General features: G+C 30.4%; 1 protein-coding gene across 4 annotated transcripts in view; it reads left to right on the top strand.

Moving 5' to 3' along the window:
- The window catches only part of LOC106461885 (protein O-linked-mannose beta-1,2-N-acetylglucosaminyltransferase 1-like), a 91,811-nt gene that overhangs the window by 66,018 nt on the left and 12,673 nt on the right, over positions 1-13,120 (top strand). For all 4 annotated transcript variants that reach the window (XM_022388964.1, XM_013921751.2, XM_022388962.1 and 1 more), the window contains 12 exons: positions 1,107-1,220; positions 1,674-1,791; positions 4,168-4,266; positions 4,852-4,979; positions 5,503-5,573; positions 6,313-6,388; positions 6,953-6,997; positions 7,719-7,799; positions 7,980-8,038; positions 9,897-9,969; positions 10,181-10,309; positions 11,626-11,816. In XM_022388964.1, the coding sequence (XP_022244672.1) occupies positions 1,107-1,220; positions 1,674-1,791; positions 4,168-4,266; positions 4,852-4,979; positions 5,503-5,573; positions 6,313-6,388; positions 6,953-6,997; positions 7,719-7,799; positions 7,980-8,038; positions 9,897-9,969; positions 10,181-10,309; positions 11,626-11,816 (1,184 nt within the window). The remainder of the gene's footprint in view (positions 1-1,106; positions 1,221-1,673; positions 1,792-4,167; positions 4,267-4,851; positions 4,980-5,502; positions 5,574-6,312; positions 6,389-6,952; positions 6,998-7,718; positions 7,800-7,979; positions 8,039-9,896; positions 9,970-10,180; positions 10,310-11,625; positions 11,817-13,120) is intronic.

The raw sequence follows: 13,120 nt of genomic DNA, 5'->3' as shown, positions 1-13,120 counted from the left end.
GTGGTCTGTAACAAATTCCCACTAAAATCCTTTTCCCTATATATCCACTAATAGAAATCCAAATGTATTCAATCTCTTTGATATTATCTTTGATATCCTCAACTTCAACAGGATGTAACTCGCACTTTACATATAAAGCCACTCCTCCTCCCCTCTTTAATACTCTATCCCTATTAAATAGCCTGTAACCCTTTATTTCAAAAAAATTCTGTCATCAAAATCATCTACATTTAACCATGTTTCATTATTCCCATTATATCAAAATCCTCCTTTCCTACCAGTGCTCTAAAGTCATCTATTTTATTTCTTATACTTCTATGTATATGCTAGCAGGAGAAAATGTTAACTTTGGTACCTCAAGCTGATGTTTTTTTGTTTTTTTTCAGTATCTCGGGTATAATTGCCAAGTAGTTCTCAGCTAGTTCTTTTAAGGTTGTTCAAAACTTCTGTCATACGTAGACTTGATTAACATATGTAAATTATTCTTTTATCATTAACTTCTGAGCAAAGCAAGCTACCTACTTAGATCAGGAGTAAAAATAAAGTAACTAATAAAAATATATAATTTTATATATTATTTTTACTTATAATGAGTAGAATACATTTATTCATCAGTTGCGTACCCTTGCTGTTAGCAATATATTTGGCTGCAATCCCATTTGTATCCCACGAGGTTTGGCCAGCTTAAGGGATTTAAGTTAATATGAAGTTCATATACTGAGCTACAGTGTAATATAATCCTTATGATAAAAAGATATGTAAAATGGAAAATAATAAAATGAATTAAGTAATTCATTTAAGTAATTTTTCAGTATATTAAGTAATTTAACCAGTACATACTTTTATAATGAAACTGATATTAAAGAAAGAATTGAATACAAGTTACTTATAAAACCCATAAAACTAGCTGTTTGGTTCATGCAATATCACCATGAACAACATAGCTCAAGAATTTTTGGAATGAATAATTTTATCAACTGATGTAGGGAAGGCTATTTATGTATGAGTTTCTAAAAAAAAAAAATGGAATAAAAATAATAATCACTGTTCACTTGAATTTTGTCTACATCCCAAAGTATGATTGATCATCATGTTTTCATTTATAGGGTAGTGTGATGGCTCAGAGAATGTTTGACACCTATTCACCCCATGAAGATGAGGCTATGTCTTTATTTTTGAATATGGTTTCAGATGGAAGAATAATTATCTTCACTATTAAGGTAATTAGGTGATTTATTGATAAAATACTAATTTTTATATATTTATGTGTAATCTAGAAGCTGTGTGTGTTTTCTATTAAAATATTAAAAGTGAAATTCATTATTTGATTATTATAGGGAAATTGTTATTTGGTTATTATGGGGAAATTGTTATTCACATTTTTGGGATTAAACTTTTATTAAACTTTAATGTTTGATACAAAAGGTTCTTAAATTGTAATTTTACTGATTAAATAGTTAACTTGTCTTTGGGTTTTCGTTATATCATAAGTTACAGTTGGGCTAGTCTTATTGATGAAAGGGGTAAACGATTTATGCCCAAATAAGCTGAATTATTTTATTTTATAGAAATGTAATTTTTTGATAATTCTCCCTTTAAGAATAGTACTGTGAGTATTTCATTAGTGGCGCCATCTTGTATTACATAGCATACTTACATTATACTTTGCTTAGGATGAGGGTACATTCCAGATGAAGCAGCCAGCAAGAGACCTAATGAAGAGATTAGGGAGTAAAAAATCTCATGTAATAGGTTGGAGGGATATGTGGGCCATGGTCACCCAGAAAGGAGGTAATTTGTTTGACCATTCTCAACAAATAAAATAATGTGAATGATTTACAACTCTATTTAGATAGTTAATATTGTTTTAATAATTATAGAAGAACCTTAAAGTTTACTTGGATAATTAATTTAGAAACATGTTTTGACATGTTTAAAACAAATCAAATAGCTTCTATTTAAACTTAAGATTTTGAAAATTAAGGCTACTGTGTGAAACATAGATACCTTTATTGACTGAAACTTTTCATGCTTGGTGATAAACAGAAAATCATTGAATGTCTACTTTCTCTTCTGTGATCAATTAAAAGTTTTGATCAGAATAATCTTAACAGTGTTATGGAAGAAAATGATTTTGATATTCTGGTTAATTAGTCTCTTTAGTCATTTAAACAATGTTCTATTGCTAGTGGTAAGGCAAATAGGATTTTAGGTTGTATCTACAGAAATGTTAAATACAAGTCTAAAGAGGTTATAATTTCATTGTACAGGTAACTGGTTAGGCCACATTTGGAATATAATGTTCAGTCTTGAGCTCCCTTCCTTAGAAAGGACATTGAAGTGTTGGAAAGGGTTCAGAGTAAGGCTATTAGGGTGATTGATTCCTGGGATGGAAAGGTTATATGAGGGTAGGTTAAGATCTCTGAAATTGTTTTCTCCTGAAAAAAGAAGAGTTAGAGGGGATCTGATTGAGGTGTTTAAGATTTTTAAGGGAATTTATAGCGTTGATGCATCATCTTTTTTTCGTATATTTAATAGTGAGAATGGTAAAATAGGAGACAAAAATATAAATTTTGTCAGAATAGGAGCTATTTTCAGCTAAGACAGCTTTAGTTCTCTAACAAGATAGTTGGCTTTTCAAATGGATTGCCTTCATATGTGGTAGATGTGCAGTTAATTTATTTGAGAGATTTTAAATGAAGGCTTTGATCAGTATTTAAATGATAAGGTCTGGTTTTATGTTTATTTTCAAGGTTAGTATGGTGGATGGGATGGTCTAGATGGATCAGCAGGTCCCTAGTTACCCTCACACCTGAAGGGATGGGGCAAGGGTATTGCAACTGTGTCTGTGTGTTTGTCTTCTGTCTGTGTTTCATGCACATCTCAAAAACTAGTAGACCAATGTACACATAGATTTTACACAGATGGGAAGTCAGTATAGGACAGTCCTCCCCAAATTTGATCCAAATTCAAATCCTGTTTTTGGATCACTTTGAAGCATTTGTTATAATGGGGAGATAGGGCACTTTCGTGGTTATGGATTAATAACTATGTAAAGTGTGATCAGATTTGTACCAAATTTCATGGGCACATGGAGGTTGAGACTCCTCATCCCACTACAAAAAAAAAAAATGATCTGGATCATTGATCATTCTGGATCTGAGAAGGATTTTCTGAGTTTTCGAAAGTAAAATTTGATATTATCCAAAATAAATGCATAAAATCTTGAAAAGGAGCGGCAGGGTGAGAGTATGAAATCTCTCTGATTGCTCTTGTTGTCCTTAAATTGTATGTATATTTGTATGTAAAAGTTTGCTTAGTCAATGCATGATATGAAATATGCTGTAGCATGAGAATAACCTTTAAATTTCCCTTAGAATTTGTAGCTATTTATTGTTGTCAGAACAATGTGAATATCATTAATTAACCAAACGGTTTCTTCCCAGTTGATTGTTGTATTATAAAACTGCACAATTACCTTATCTTTTAATAAATTAATTTTTGCAATTAACTGTGGCCGAGTCTGGTTTATATATATATTTTTTTCTTATTTTAAAACAAAATAATTTTATTGTACAAGAGAGGAAGAGTCATTTCATTAATAATTAACTATTGTTGGAGTGTGCATGGTTCTTTATTGTTAAATGTAAGGGCCAGGCATGGGTAAGTGGTGATTAGCATGCTCTGATTGTGAATTTAAGGATTTGTTATTTGTATTCAACTACCACAAAATTTTGCTCTACTCTTTGAGGTTGTAGGTGTGCTATAAGAGTGACATTCAAATTCCATTATTTATTCAAATAAGAGTAGCCCAAGAGGAGTGGAGGATGCTGATGACTAACTGCATTCCTTCTAGTCTATCAGATCAAACATTAGGATAGCTATTTGCATTCAAATTTTGAAACAACAAACAATTAAATGCAAAAAAAAAATGAATGTAATGTGTGTCTGTGTGTGTGTGTGTATATATATATATATATATACTTATCTATTAACTTTTGTTGAATAAATCCATTTATGAGAAAGATAAGCTTTTGTATTTGTAAAGTATATCTTGAATTTCATTCAGATTAAGATCTTATCGTAGTACTTTTAAGTAAATAAGATAATCAAGATGTCATTTATATTTTTGTGAAAAATATTTAATGCTATATCTCTTCTTTTCAGGTAAAATGTTTGGAGAATCCTACAGCAAAAGCCCGGAGTTTAATAGTTGGGGTGCCCCAGTTCTCCTTCGAGTAGAAGTTCCCCTTGTACCAATGGAAGGTAATGTGTGTTAGTTTGTGTAACATTATTTAAAAAATAATGAAATCATCAATAATTTAGTGCTATAGATAAACTCAAATTGTGCATTGTATATTTGAAAGGAAGGTAGTTAGTTTACAAATTAACTATAAACTATTAACTATAAACTATTAACTATATTTTTAGGGATTTTAGCTTTAAAAAAAGGAACAGACAACTGTTTATAAGTTATAAGTTACATTTTATGAACTCTTATTCATTCCATTTCCATATCTGCAAATAACTTTTTTTTTATTCATTGTATGTATTTAATGTGTTTTGTTTTCCCAAGTTTCTGTCATTAAGAAAAACTGAAAGACAAAGCTTTATTAGTACTTATTGAAAAAACAAAAAAAACAGCTGAAAACTTAACCAGTTTAAAATTGTGATTGATCCTGCTTGGATGATTTGTTGGTTTAATAATCATTAAAAATGTAATTACCATACTTTATATGTGTTTAAGTCAAGCCTTTCCTCTTATAAATGACCAGTTATATGTATCAACAGATGTAATGTAAAATGTTATATTTATTAGTGCTAAAATAAAAATTATTTAATTCTCATCAGACAGTGAATGTGATTGGCCAGATACTGAAGAAAATCAGCGGAGGCGAGCATTCTGTAATCGTATTGAAGGGTATGGCAGCGTTTGTAGCTGTTCTGATCCTGCTCCTGTAACCTTCTCTCCAGAACCAGTAAGTTGTAATTCTAGGTTTACTGGTAAATTAAACTGCTCCTTTCTCTAATGGTAAGGTAATTAAAACTGAGATAGTAATTAAAGTATTGAAACTCTTAGAGAACTTGGATATATTTTGATCTGATTTCTGGATGTTTTCTGAAATCTTTTGACTATTTAAAAATGGGAAAAATATTCATAAGATACTACAAAATGTTAACATAGTAGGCTAAGTATATTCATAATGAATTAAGTTTATCTCCTAACAGAATATTGTAGACATTTTCAGTGTTATACCACTGCACTACCTTCAGTTGCTTAAATGTAGGTATAAAGATAACTCAGTAAATGCAAATGAGATATTATGATTCAAACTTGTTCACATAAAAACCATGTGTGACACCATTTATAATATGTATGCTTGAGGCACCTTTATTGCATGTAAGTTATATGAGATCATGATCTTTGTGTTATCTCATGTTTTAACATCTTGAAAAAGGTTTCAGATTTTTTTCTCATTGTTTTCTTTCTTTATACTGCAGCTCCCAAACAGTCGGGTGTATGATGTGCCAGTTGCAATCATTGCTAGCAACCGACCTCATTATCTTTACAGGTGTGAACTAATTCCTATGAATGAAAGGTTTATTTCCATAGAATTCAGAACTTTTTATTAGCATTATTCGGGGAATTTGTGTGGAATATTTTTAACAAAATTAAACAAGATATTGGTATTAGTTTTACAGCAAAATCCCACATACGAAAGGGTGGAATATTAGCCATTATGTACAAGCAAATGAGTTTAGTTGTGGTACAAGTACTGCCATGGAAGTTTTGTACCAGATTTTCAAATATTAAAAAAATATCCTGTTACATTATAAAATGACTTTAAAAAAATGACCAAGCAAAGGTGGGGGGAAGTGTATGTTTACATATTTGCCCTGCATAACTCCAACACCATATACACATGTGTGGTAGTTTTAGGCTTCAGGATCAGATGGTTGTTTTGGATTTGATGATTATTTTACAAATTAATTATATTTATCAATATTTGCTATGTTGTTTAATAACTTGTATTATGAATATATGTTGTTTTTCAAAAGTCTTGGGAAAAAATTAAGATAACATTTTAACTGGAGTAATTTGTCTTCCAGATTTTTACCAGGGTAGTTGTATAAAACCATTAACTGCACTTTTTTTTTTCCTCGTGAATTTGACAAGAAATATTTACTTTACAAAAGATGTATGATTATTATTATATGTTATTTTGGATAATATGAAAGGCTAGTTTCTTATAGTGTACTTTTTGCAAATATTTTTGAAGTTTTTATGCAACAGTGAGTAATGTATTTCAGGATGCTTCGTTCTCTGCTTTCGGCACAAGGAGCTAATGCAGAAATGGTTACAGTGTTTATTGATGGTTATTTTGAGGTATCTGATAACTAGTTGTATACTACTCATCCTAATCTCTAGTACATATATAGTAAGTTTAGAATATTCTATAAAATATTAAGAAAAGTAAATGACTTTAATACTTATAAAATTAACTGGAAAGTTAAGCTAATTATGAAGCACTTAAAACCTATGGATCATGTATTTTTACGTGTACTGCTAGAAAATGACATTCTTGAGCTATGTTACCTTGGGAATATATTCCAAATATCCATTTAAAATTAAATGCATCATAATTAAAATACCTAAACAGAAATTTTACATTTAGAGCTTCTACTACTCATATTAAAGTAGGTATTTTATTCTTATAATTTTATCTTGAAATATACGTTTCAGTTACTGTACTTTCTTTAAAACATTTTTTAACTTTTTGTTTTTCCTTTTTTAAACTTTTATCACAATCTGTTGATTAGTGTGCTTCAGTATTCACATATTACCTACAGTTAAACCTGTGCATTTTTTGTTTACAATTTATCTACTTGTCGCTTCATGAAATGGTCAGAAAAATATAGTTTGATTTCAAAATTACTTTTGATCTTTTAGGAGCCTCTAGAAGTAACTAGACTGTTTGGATTAAGAGGTATTCAGGTAAGTCAAGTAGAAAAAAAAAATATTAATTTTTTAACATATTCAGTTCAGCCTCAAAGATCAATACCCATGCCACGTGCCATTGGTTTCTTGTTTTGATGAGGAGCATTTTAATAATGCAAATTAATATCATATAGAATATTTATGGGTGTGTATATATATATGATACAGGTACATCATCTATTTTTATATCTTGCCATGGTTTCTGAATATGCTTTGAATGTACAGAACTTGTCACATTACTAATGCTTAATTTTTTAAAACAAGAAGCAATATTTTCTGCCTCATCATTTGGGAGTTGAGTTTTCAGGTGTGTGTGTTTCATGTGTGTATGTAAATGATGTGATTTGAAAATGATAGTTAATTGTTCTATTTTGGATGCCAAGTTGTATGGTTTATCTCTGTGAACAGAGTAACAGTGTTTTGTTTTTATACTTTCATTACATTGTTTACAAATTACTTTTTTTATAAGTTCAGAATTTTAGAGTACTGAAGCCCACAGTTTTAGTTTTCAAACTGGATACTTTATGCTGATAAAAGTTCTTTGTTTTATTTTGTAAAGATCTGGTGGTACAGTTCACCCCTCAGCTGTACAGCATGATAAATGATAATTATAATTTTAATCCTGTTTTATTGTTGAAAGTAAAAACTATGAATATGTCTATTCCAAACAACTCGTGCATTTCAAAAGTAAATAACAACTCAAAGATTCTTTCCACAGCACACACCTATAGGACAGAAAAATGCAAGGATCTCGCAACATTACAAGGCCAGCTTGACTGCATCTTTTAACTTATTTCCTGTAAGTAGAATCTGTTATCAATATTTCACGACAATCTAATTTAACACAGCTTTACTTTAAAATTTGATTTAAACATTTAAAACATTACTGTAAAAAATTGAACAATATGGATAGTGTAATGTCTTAAGTGATTATCAGGTTGATAAGTTGATCATTATTTGTTTGTTTTTGTTCTTTTAGGATGCTAAATATGCAATAATTATAGAAGAAGATTTGGATGTGTCCCCAGATTTCTTCAGGTAATTAGTATTTTTGTTTTATAAATTAAAAAAAGCATAACAGTATGAAAAATTTTATTTTAGGTTACAAGTAGCTGAAACATAAGAACAATTTATGAAATAATTGAGACCAGAGTGTGAAATTATTCATTTGACATCTCTGTAATATTTCACAAAATTTTAAGTTTTACATTTTAATAGATTTTTAATCTAATTTAGTTTAACATTGATAACACTGACTGTTGGTTGTTTATATGCTTTAAAGTCTATCAAAAATTAATGTGATTGAGCTTTTTATTTAATCAAGGTATGGTACCAAATACGAGTTTGAAACTTTCAAGAGTATTGTTGTGTTCTATGTTTCTTAATCTGGATATTTCCAGAAATTTGTATTATTATTGTTTAGCCAGAGGGAAGTTTCAGATAACTTAATGGATATGGCCTTCATGTTTGGAATATTCTCCAAAGTGTGTGAAACAATTTGAACCATATATAAAAGCAGGTTAGAGTAGAAAACAAGTTAAATCAGTCTGTGAATGAGGCAGTGCATGATTTAATCAGTATGAGATAAAGTAACTTCAGAGCCAGCCCTAGGCAATATTGTGACATGTGCAAACTCTGTTTTTGGTGCCTCTGCCCCTGCAAAATTGAGAAGAACTGTTAACTGCAATGTCCTGTGTGGTGCCACATGTTGCTCACCCCATGGGCTGGGTCTGTTCAGATAGAATAACTACAGTTTTTAATGGCATATAACATTGAGTTTATTGAGAAATAGAAAGAGTACACAAAAAATTTTGCTTAAATTAACTCAGCATTATCAAGTGTAACAAATGTAAGAAAGAATTCAAACTTAAAGGGTCATATCTGGAGGAGTAGTCTAGCAAGCCAATAAGTTATTGTCCTTATATATTAATCTCAGACCCATTTTATGGAGATATAGTTATTCTAATAAGATCTCTCGCAGGTGGTTAAGGCACTTGACTCCCACTTTGTGGGTTGTGGGTTTGAATTCCTGTCCCACTAAACATGCTCACCCTTTCAGTCATGGGGGCATTATAATGTGATGGTCAATCTCACTATTAGTTGGCAGAAGAGTAGCCCAAGAGTTGGAGGTGGGTAATGATGAGTAGCTGCCTTCCCTCTAGTCTTTCACTGCTAAATTACAGACAGCTAGCACAGATAACCTTCGTGTAGTTTTGTGCAAAATTCAAATCAAATCAAACCAAGCTCTCTCAATAAGCACCCAAATACATCACTATATCTGTGCATGATTTAGTTGATTAATTTGTCTGTTACTCTTAGTCATTTAGTTAGTTCAGTGCCATCACTATTGAGGTTGTATTTCAACTATTAAATAGGAATATGAAATTAGCAAGTGAGTGGAATTTCTATTAGACCTAATGTTTTTGTGAGTTAGGCCTAACACTCAATGAACATGGGTTCTATTAAATGTAGAAATTGAAGTTGAAGAAATAGTGTTTTTGCTACTGTTAAGTAGACAGGACTTCCCGTTATTATTATTTTTACTAAATAATCCAAAATAACCCACCCAACAACAGAAAACATCATAAAAGTACTATTTTTCAAAATTAAGGAATCATACTAATAGAAATGTGAAAAGCTAAAGTTAATGGTTTGAGTTAGGAATTTTTTGTACAGCACAAAGGGTGACTTTTTTTTCAAATCATATGCTAATCAAATATGCTAATTCTACAACTTTCATCTTGATATGTATTATCTAAGTTTTTCTCATGTTTCTGTCCCCTAAAGTTATATAAGGATTATGGAGGTTTTATAAATAGTTTTGAAAGTAAATTTTAAAACAATTTCCATATTTTTTCAATGCAGTGATTTCTAAACTTTGAGCTTGTTTTTTCAGCTACTTCAGTCAAACATTAGGGATCTTGGATGAAGACAAAACAGTATATTGTGTGTCAGCATGGAATGATCAGGTGAGTTGCTTCATATTTATGTTTCTTTTCCATTAAATATTTCTCAGTGTGTATAACTATTAATACAAGATATAAAACATTTTCACATGTTTTAGAAGGAAATACGAATAATATTACTATTAAGATAGTTATATTCAGTGTTTACAATTCTTTTTTTACAGTTCTTATAGTTCCTTATTTTATATTTAAAAAGAAAAACATTTAAATACAGGGTTATGAACACACCAGTGAGGACCCAAGCCTTCTTTATCGTGTGGAAACAATGCCTGGGTTAGGCTGGATTCTGAAAAGGAGCTTGTACAAAGATGAACTTGAACCTCATTGGCCAACACCAGAAAAGGTTTTGAATATTTGTTTTTCCTAAAAGAATATTTGTTTTTCCTATTAAGTAACATCTGAATCAAAGCACTTGAATTTAATCCTTTTTTATATATATATTCATGAAATGTTTTTTTTTTTAATCAACCTAAAGTATTAAAAATTTATTAACACTGACTATCATGTTAACTTTAATTTACTGAGTGCTAATACATGTATCAGTTATGTAAGTATCACTAGTCACTTTGGGTAAGTCTGATGTCACCTTTGAAGTAAATAATGTTAGGTTTTGCAATCTGGTAAATAACCTCAGCCAAGTCATTCTGATAAAAGCTATCTCTGATCCAGTAAAAGCAATCATCCATCATCAAACATGCAAGTATACAAGTTTAGTGAAATAATAAAGATTGTTCATTTTTGTTTTATACTGTGTGCAGTCTATTTATTTAATTCTTACAAAGTCATTTATTTCCGAGAAATTCAGAACTACTCTGATAATTATCTTGATGAATCTATCACTCCAAGAAATTCAGTTTCACTTGAAAATACCATATGGCTTATGGCATGATATCTGTTTGTATGGTGTGTTGAGCCATAAAATTTATGGCATATATTAATTTTCTTTCACTATTTCCCCAACAGATGTATCTCTTCATTATGCATATAATGTATCACAAAGGAATCCCTGAATTTTCTAGTGGTTAGATTATATATGTTTCTAGATATATATTCCAAAGGATAACATGCTTTCCAAAAAAAAAGGTTTAAGGATATATCTTATGGCTTCTCCAACAATTACTGTTTTACTTCTGCAACTCTATAGTGATCTTTAGACATGATGAACTTAAAAAACAAAAAAAAACAGGAAATTGGATAATTGTGTTTCAAATTGTAAATAATTTCCTTTTCTATCATTGCAGAAAAATCAAAGCAGTAAATTTTGGAGAAGCCCTAAGCTTTATCCTAGATCAACTATGAATATTGGATGCCTATGTCAGTGAAAGCAGTATGTCTAAAAATGTCCGCAAGCAACTTTTCAGTGCTACTAATTAAAAGGTGTATGAATATAATGTCACAAGACAAAGAATTCCTCTGTGACATCATAAACCACCTGTTTGAGTGGTCTTCAAACTACGTAGAAGAATCCACAACATTATAACATAATTATAAAAGTTCTGTACAGTGTTTAAACACTGCTACTGCAGTGAAGGGGTTATAATGTTTTTAATTTGCAGTAATGATAAAAATATGTGTATTTAAAAAAATTATTTATATAAATATTTTATTTTTTTGTGCTACAATATAAAACCTGCAAATATACATTGTGCCACTTTTCAGCTATGGGACTGGGACATGTGGATGCGACTCCCAGACATCAGAAAAGGACGGGAATGTGTTGTTCCTGACATATCTAGGACTTACCATTTTGGATCTTCAGGACTGAACATGAACTCTTATTTCCAAGATGTTTATTTTAAGAAACATGCTTTCAACACTCAACCCAATGTGAAAATAAATGATATTGTCAGGTAGTTATATATATGTTTGTTGACAATAAATATGTATTACTTCTAATTACAGAATATTTCTTTTCAATTAGAAAAAGTTATGTTTTGAGTAACGGTACAATATCTAAGTTCTAATCTTTAAATATATGTATTATTTCACTTACATTTTTGGTTTTTTTGCAGGTGCTGCCATATTTTGCTTAAATGTAAAACATAAACTGCTATCAAATATAATTCTAATAATAGAACTAAAAATACGTTTGAATATGGTCAGTCATAGGTCTACATGTCTTATCATTAGCTTAAAGAGTGGTCTAATTCCTTAAAGTTATTACTTGAACCTGTTTTATTTTTCACGATAAATTCCTCACAAGCATTTAACATACACAAAAAAACATGTACTTATTGTTTTGAAAATTAGGCACCAATGATCAAAATAATTCTAAGATTGAAAACCCAAAAGGATATGATAGAAACAAACGTTTGATGTAATCGTTTTATTAAAATATAAGATAACCAATATGTCCCATGTTGTCCCAAAACATTATGTTATGTTAAGTCAAGATAAAACATGACTTAACATAACATAATGTTTTGGGACAACATGGGACATATTAATCCATCTTGGTTGTTTCATCCTCAAAACTAAATTAAAATATTAAAAAAAAAATCTTAAAACCAGCTCTTATCATTCATATACTTATCAACCTTAAACTCACTTAAATTTATTGCCTACAGCATCTGAAGGCAACCCATTCCAAAGGCCAACCACACTGTTAGAAAAATGAAACTGTCTTGTCTGAAGATGACTCCTACCTTGCCAAAATTTATATTTGTGTACCCTAGTCCAACTATTCTCACTCTTAATTATGAAAAAAAGATGATGCATCAACACTGTAAATTCCCTTTACAATTTTAAACACCTCAATCCCTCCTAACTCTTCTTTTTTCAAGAGAAAACAATTTCAGAGATCTTAATCTCTCTTCATATGACAACCTCTCCATCCCAGGCACCATTCTAGTAACCATCCTCTGAACCCTTTCCAACAATTCAATGTCCTTCCTAAGGTAAGGAGCCCAAGACTGAACACAATATTCCAAATATTCCTAACCAGTAACCTATACAATGAAATTATAACCTCTTTAGACTTGTATTCAATATTTCTGTAGATACAACATAAAATCCTATTTGCCCTACCACTAGCAACAGCACACTGCTTAGATGACTTTACAGACTGATCAACTTCAGTGACGAGGAACCCACTTTGAGACTAATAATGGCCCGAGACGGCTTGAATGGGTAATGAAGAGAAACTTTAATATAC

Source organism: Limulus polyphemus, unplaced genomic scaffold (genome assembly GCF_000517525.1).
Source record: "Limulus polyphemus unplaced genomic scaffold, Limulus_polyphemus-2.1.2 Scaffold1052, whole genome shotgun sequence".
Taxonomy (NCBI): domain Eukaryota; kingdom Metazoa; phylum Arthropoda; class Merostomata; order Xiphosura; family Limulidae; genus Limulus; species Limulus polyphemus.
The sequence above is the reverse complement of the archived record's forward strand: the minus strand, read 5'-3'. Positions and strand labels throughout refer to the sequence as shown.